We start from the raw sequence: 7,393 nt of genomic DNA, 5'->3' as shown, positions 1-7,393 counted from the left end.
GACGGATGGTGGTTATTGAGAATTTCAAACAATTACCAAAACTCTTCGATAAAATAAGTCAAAAACCATAACTATGTCATCCAAAAAGCGTCCGTACAAGTGGGTCAAATGGACAAAGAGTAATACCTGACGTTGTCACTCTGCCATGAAAAGGTTTGCGTACGAAGGGGCGAATCGTTTGCCCATTGCTGTCCCTGAAGTTTGGAAATATGTTTTACCATTAAATGTGAAATCGTTGCGACTGAGACCAATCTCTAAAAGTTGTAAAATTGCCTCGTCGGGTTTTTATTAAAACTTTTACGAATGGCCATTAACCCAGTAGTGTTAACGATATTGGTAAGAGTGGATGTAACAACAACATATAATTGATGTTACGAAAGCACAGGCCGAGGTGAAAATTCAGCTACATCAACGTGATTTTTATAAAGTAATGAAATTAAATTATAAAGTAATAATTAATTAATTACAAATTAAATAATTTTAAAATAATAGAGTATATACAGTGGTGTAACCTATTTTCGTGGATATAAGGATTCAACACCGAATTTTTTTTTATGTCTTAGATGCTTCCTCAGATATTCTACAAAATAATTAAAATTGGTTTGTTTCGATTTTCTTTATTAATCCTTCACTTTGACCCATATTTCATGAGCAACCAACTCGGTAACGGCGGCAGAATGCGCAACCTATTTTCGTGTACAATCTTTGATCTATAAATAAGTGGTGATTTATTGCTAAAAGTCACTGAAACAACATAAGAATATGGTCCACTTTGTGTTCCATAGAAATTTTCTGCTGACACGGAATTCGCTAGTTGATCACGTGACTTCATTCGTTGGACTACATTCTAGCAGACGACACTTGGAATTCCGATTACCGCTTGGGATTATAAGGAAATTCGGCCGATAAAAAATGGTGACGTTTGGTAATAACTGAAATCTGCCATTTTGAATTTGTCAAAGTATAGATTGATACATTTTACCTTGCTTGAGACTACTGGATTCATTCTACTAGCCGATATTGTAGAGAAAATCAAAACATACTAATGCTGAGGGTCGCCCATGTAAATTATTAATCCTTTCCGGAAATCCACGAATAATAGGTTTCCACGAAATTAGGTTACTTGACTGTATATTAATGTGAATGAAGTTCGCCGTTTTCTGTTTCTGTAACCAACATTCTATGAACTATAAAGCGAGTGTATTAAATTAAAATGGAGATGAACCAATAGTCTGTAAAAAAATATATATATATTACATATATTGACATTAAAGTTCTACTGAGTCTACCGTGGACTAAAATATCATTAAGATTCTTCTTGCGACATTATTTATAGTGTAATCTGACTGTTTAAAATGTTTAGCAACAGATTTGTCAAGATTATGACTTATATCGAATCTATGGCCATTGAATCGTGTTCTTAATTTGTTTTTTGTTTCAACAATATATTGTTTAAGACAGACAGTACATGATAATTATAAGGTATATAATATTGCTGCTGTCACACGAAAGGTTTTCTGTTATTGGAAATTTGGCATTATTTGAGGTGTTGGTGACAAACGAGTTGATGTCTGGGCAGGTAAAACAAGAAGTTTTGAAACAGGGTGTGGTATTTGCAAAAAAAGTCGATGGTGGTAGAGATATCTAACTTGGCTTTCATTTCACAAATCGTTAAATTCTTAATCTTTCGAAGGTATCGTTTAGATTTTCTACGTTTCTGCAATTCTTTAAAACCAATAGAGCATGCCTCGAAGCCCTCTTCTCGTGTGCAAATTTGGTAAAACTGCAATATCTGGGACTTAATAACTCTCGAAAATGTATGTTTAGGGTGAAAAGAGGATTTAAACAAAAGTTGGTGAGTGTCAGTTTCCTTAAAGAAAACCTTGATATCTAATTTCCCAAAAGTAGTAAAATTACTGTCGTATCAAGGAACTGAGTACGGTTGCATAAGACATGCTCTACCATTTTCAAGAATGGAATAGTGGATTCAACATGGCTCATCAATGACTTTAAAAGACATGAAATTCAAATTAGCTTGGGAATCCTTTCCACAAATAACTTATCAATTCTGTCTCAAAGAATCACAAGGCACACATTCAGATCCAAATGCAGATGTAACAGCATGGTAGTTTTTTTAGTAGGTACCCTCCTATGTAAGAGATAATATTGGACACAATTGTTGGGACAACAAAGTCATCAATCAACACTACTTCAGAAATGTTCCCTTTCTGCTTCTTTGGAGCAGTCTTCTCATTTTCCTCATTCTCATTCCTTTTTCTCTTTCGATTTTGATCAAGTGCAGCTAAGGTAATCAAAAGCTTGTCAGCATCGGCAGACTCTACTGGCTTTAATAAAAGGTTTGTGCACAAGGATCTATATGCATACGAGAATTCCTCAGATGATGGATTAAATCTATGTCCTCCCTTGTTGCGCACTTGCGAAATCCAGACAATCCTAACTGGTACGACCTGACAAAATATACTTCACCGGGGAATGACAATTGACTCAACCAACAGTGCTATCGCACTTAGATTTTGTAGTAGCCCTATTATGCATGGTACGATTTCCCTACCATCTTCCAGCCACTAACAATCTTGCGAAAATGGTCAATCCTCTCTTTGCTATCTAGGGTTATAGCTCCATTACCTGAAAGTAAATTATTTATTTATTTAAAAGTTATGGTAAACTTGTATCTAAAAATTGAAAAATTGGTTGAATTTTGTTCAAGGCTGTACAGGGCAGAGACTTCATCTACATCTCATTCATTCAAAATTCCACCTGAAATCAAAATATTCACAAATGCAATCTGACCTCACCATGTTATACTTTTAAAGGGACAGTTGCAGCATTTTGGGAGGTTGTTTTTAATCTTTAATATTTGTTAATAGTCTTCAGAACTACAAGAAAACCACATAATTGCTTGAAAAATACCAGGAATTTTACTCACTATTTCTATAATTATATGTCTTTTTCTATATATCACAGAGTATCTTAAATTGACGAGTCGTTAACATTCAAACGGGGATAATTCTGGACACACATGGATTTGAAGGCTCAAATTTCAACGGTGAACTGTGGACACTATTACTGATTGGCTTAGCTAAACAATTCCCACCTCCCTTTATCATCACATTTAAATCCTATCGTTGGATGAGTGTATTTTAGTTTATTGAATCTCAACTTAAAGAAACATGGGAACTCTCGAGGTTATCGCCTCAGCGTATATAATCAAAAATTAAAAATCCATCTTATTTTTTGTTGGTATGACTTGACTCCATACCTGAAAGTATGGCCTGTCCACGTCAACATCTAACAGCCTATATAGAGCTCTGTTACAGGTACCCCGGTCACATACTACTGCTGTTGGTCGCATTCCTATTTCAGTGAGACGCTTAATCAACTGCAAAGGGTGTCCTTTAGGCTGCTGGTTGGTGCTGCGTTATTACTGAAATAAAATGCCAACAGCTGTTTCAATTTGATGCACCAAAGATTAATATTGTTTTAAAATTGCGAAGCTGTCCTCTAAAACATTCAGCACACTGGTCCGACATGTAACTACCAGAATACAGAAGTCTATATCTTAATTTTTGACTACCTATATTTCGTAATGCATATTTTAGGCGCAACTAAACTCCTGGCTAGACTCCCGGTGAACCCCAATGGACATGTGCTCAAATTCTTACCGAAGCCTCAAATTGTTAAAAAAAAACGCTGGTAGCGGTTATCAGTGTGTTTTTTCAGTTTATAATGTTTGTTAAAACTCATTAGAAGATGTTTGTGAATAAACTTTTGTACAACAATACGCAGTTTTTAACGTATTGACACGACATACCAAGACGTTTAGCTGCCTTAACAGTGTCTTCCTCAGTGTGTACAGTACTCTGGTCAGGTTCACTTTCAGCTGCCTTTGTCTGTAGTTTTTGTTGTAAATCAACAATTTTCTGAAAACAATAACAAAAGTAAGAAATAATGATACATCGATATCCATAGTCATGAACCCCATATAACGAGCTAGGATCACAATGTATAATTAGTAATTAATGACTAATAATAATAATGCTTTTATTTTCAATGAAAAGATTGATTTGAAATTCCTTTATACGCAGTATACAAGATATGCATAAATGAATACATAATTGAATGGGTGGGTTTTAAAAGCCAACCGCCTACCGCTGCCAACTGGCATACTGGAATGAAAAAAAGGCGCTAAAATGAGCATTGTTAAATTTAAAGATCGTAGATTTTCATACTACAAAACGAAACTATTCAATTTGACGGAATTTTTGTTGACGTCAATATTATGGAATCAAAATTATTTTAAAAATGAAACGAAACAAAGTCGGACCAATACACATTCAGACCACTTTAAAAAACAGTGTTGGATCATGTTTCAAAATTCATTACTACACACTCCATTTGAAAGCATAATTATTTCAAATCTGTCAGAATTAAAATGTTTTGACTATGAATGTTTTGAATTATGATCAAAATGGTCCCAAACAAAAAAAAGTTTAAAAGGCACGTGGTCCTGGAAAAAGTCAAAATTGACAAAATATTCTAAATGGCCGCAAATTTGTCAAAATAATAATGACATAATGATTTAACAAATGGTGTTCATGTTGAAGCAACAAACTGGTTTAATTGTTGACATATTACAAAGGTAAATGAATAGTGAGAATTAGATCTAGTTACAGTTCGTGAATTAATCTATCTACCCAGATTTCGTTTATTGTTTTTATGTAGCCTAGTGGTGTCATTTTTGTTTTGTAAACACAACTTGTCAGAAGTGTCAGTGACAGTGTTAACCATGTCCTTCAATGAGAATCAATTTCAAGGTATAGGCGTCAAATATGAATGAAAAAAAAATACCTTATTCCTTATTCTTCGGGAACCTAAAAAAAAGTTAGTTCCCGGTTACTGCCTTTGCTGTTGTTGCAGTCAAAAGCTGCACAAAAACTTCCATGGCTTGAAGACGCCATAGCTGTCAAGTCTTTCCCGACTAAAGTAAAGTTAAACAAGTGTAAAATTTAACCAGACTTTCCGTGTTAAATAAAACAGAAGCAGATCATTAACAAGTAGGTTATGACATCCTGCCATTCCAAGATAGTGTTAAAAATCGATTCTACAAGATAGGCATGGAGAATAACGTGAACGAGGTCTGTAACAAATGCTATAATCAACTCAAGAACAGGGGTGGTATCAGACATTACCGAATCTGTGCTCCCAAGTAATAAGTAACATTTTCCTTTCTAAAACATACCACCGCCAGTACTACAACAAATTCTAAAAAACAATTCTAAAGAACCCCCATTGAATACCAGTATTGCAGAGAATCGATTATAAAATCACCTCAATGTAGGCCTACCACAAACACGGGTCCAGAATATCCGACTGATCTCATTGCAAAGAGGTATCAGCATGAAATCTAAGATCCAAGTGTTAAACTATAGCATTCAAACTTATTGTTTCCGATGTTTTTCATTGGCTGCTTTTCCATGACCGGCCTCAAAATAATTCCATAGGGCGTCGACCCGAAACAATTCCTGATGCTGTCTAACTACATTGATAAAATGCCTGTTTCTGTAGCGAAGATGGAGAGTCTGTCCACTAATGAATTACCTCGTATATAGACCACGACAGGGATGCAACGTAACCGATGTGGAATTCCAATATGCAGACTGTATTTCGTCTAATGATGAACAGGAAAAATTTTCTGCAAAATCCATCTGTACTATTAAGTGGTTTATAGTGAGTGGTTCCTTTAATTCAGACAAGGCTTTATACTGCTCGCTGACCCGTTCCAAGTGTTCCAGAAACAACTGATATTGATCCGTCAGATAAGTATAGCAAATTCCTCCATTGGTTTTGTTACATTAATAATTCTCATTTTCTTTTTACCATCTATTTCTGTTCTCTGCCATTCTTCCAATGATATTTCCGTTTCAATTATTGCATAAACTTTTTCAGACATATCTTCTAGGGTAATGGTCTTCTTCACAACTTCTGGGTTTGGCGATACATCGAGTCCGTATATAGTGGCGCAGACATTTCAGTTTTAATGCCATATTTTGGTGGATATTGCACAGGCACGCGTTTCTTGAAAGGAGAGGGGTAAGTTTGATGTTTTGGGGGCGCAGCTAACAAAATGTGGAAAATGAAAACTTTGTTGACAATTCTTCTGTACAAAATTTGTGGTAAAGGTTACTCAGGTAATCATTTAGAATACGTGACTGTGCTTTGGACTTCGGACTGACAGTCACAGAATCTTTTTTGCCAGGAAGCATCCTGCTCACATCATCTCTGTTATAGAAAGCTACAACGATCTCAGAAACCTGACGTTGCAATATCGGTTGTCGTTTGTGTTTGAAATCTCGGATTTTTTTGGAATCAGAAAACGCAAAGCAGTTTTAAGATTATTTACACACCTATACTTCTTTACAATTTTGCCAGAAATAATTGTATTTATGATTTTATTGTGTTTTTGAGATTTATTTGCTTTTCTGGCTATTTTTATTTCAGATAAAAGGCATTCGTTTATTACCAACTTTATAACAACTGATTGCGGAAGTGACCTTGGACTTATTCCATTAGTTCTTAAGTCTTTTTCAGTCCGTGTGCGTGGTGTGATTGATAATGGTATGGAATTTTTTTTAGGATTGGGTGTAGATGGTGTACCAGCGTCGTTTGTGTTATGTGTACCTGCTGTTGATGTTTGTGTGGGAATGGGGTTTGTCGGTTTCAATCTTTCAAAACGTTTTGCCATCTCTTAGTTGAACGCTCAGCTTGTTTCAATTTATTCTCCAGTTGAGATATGGTATTGCGTGCCTTTTGCTTTTGATCTTTTCTTTGACAGCGTTTTTTTCTTGAAGTAGGGAAGCTGAACAATTAGTTTCGTTGGTACTTCAGATGAACCTGATATAGTGTCTGATTGAGTTGGCAGATCTTTTGGTGTTTCTGTAGACTTCTTGTATTTCTGCTTTATTTACTTTATTTCTATCTCTGTCGATTTGTAATCTCTTGTTATCTTTTTCAGATGCCGGAACCCGGTATGATACTTGGCGAAGCTTCTCTTTATCTAAAAAGTTTGGATCATTCAAGTTTTTTCTCTCCCTCTATACTGTTTCTGTACTTCAGCTCTTGTTTTACCTGCAATACCTGTTTTTACTAAAATATTCTATGATTTGAAATTAAATACTTAAAATAAATGCATTGAGAGAGATACGTTACGCATTTGAACAGATAGGGCCTACGTTACCTGAATATTTACAACAACACACTTAACGTCAGTTATCCAAATAAACATAAGTTATAGATGAACAATTTTAAACTTATCATGTAATAAAATATTCCTGGATTCATGTATAATTAAGAAATAACAGCTAAAAAAATATAA

General features: G+C 35.0%; 2 protein-coding genes across 2 annotated transcripts; one reads left to right on the top strand and one right to left on the bottom strand.

The window, feature by feature from the left end:
- Positions 1 to 1,208: 1,208 nt before the first annotated feature.
- LOTGIDRAFT_163149 (hypothetical protein) lies at positions 1,209 to 5,971 on the bottom strand (the record flags this gene model as incomplete). Its single annotated transcript, XM_009059212.1, has 4 exons — positions 1,209 to 1,232; positions 2,573 to 2,646; positions 3,833 to 3,941; positions 5,873 to 5,971. The coding sequence occupies 4 exons, from the start codon at positions 5,969 to 5,971 to the stop codon at positions 1,209 to 1,211; spliced, it is 306 nt and encodes a 101-aa protein (XP_009057460.1).
- Positions 5,972 to 6,145: 174 nt separating this feature from the next.
- On the top strand, positions 6,146 to 6,770 carry LOTGIDRAFT_163148 (hypothetical protein; the record flags this gene model as incomplete). Its single annotated transcript, XM_009059211.1, has 2 exons — positions 6,146 to 6,209; positions 6,520 to 6,770. The coding sequence occupies 2 exons, from the start codon at positions 6,146 to 6,148 to the stop codon at positions 6,768 to 6,770; spliced, it is 315 nt and encodes a 104-aa protein (XP_009057459.1).
- Between the last annotated feature and the right edge of the window lie 623 nt (positions 6,771 to 7,393).

Source organism: Lottia gigantea (genome assembly GCF_000327385.1).
Source record: "Lottia gigantea unplaced genomic scaffold LOTGIsca_38, whole genome shotgun sequence".
Classification (NCBI taxonomy): domain Eukaryota; kingdom Metazoa; phylum Mollusca; class Gastropoda; family Lottiidae; genus Lottia; species Lottia gigantea.
Note: the sequence above shows the minus strand (reverse complement) of the source record. Positions and strands in the feature narration are given on the sequence as shown.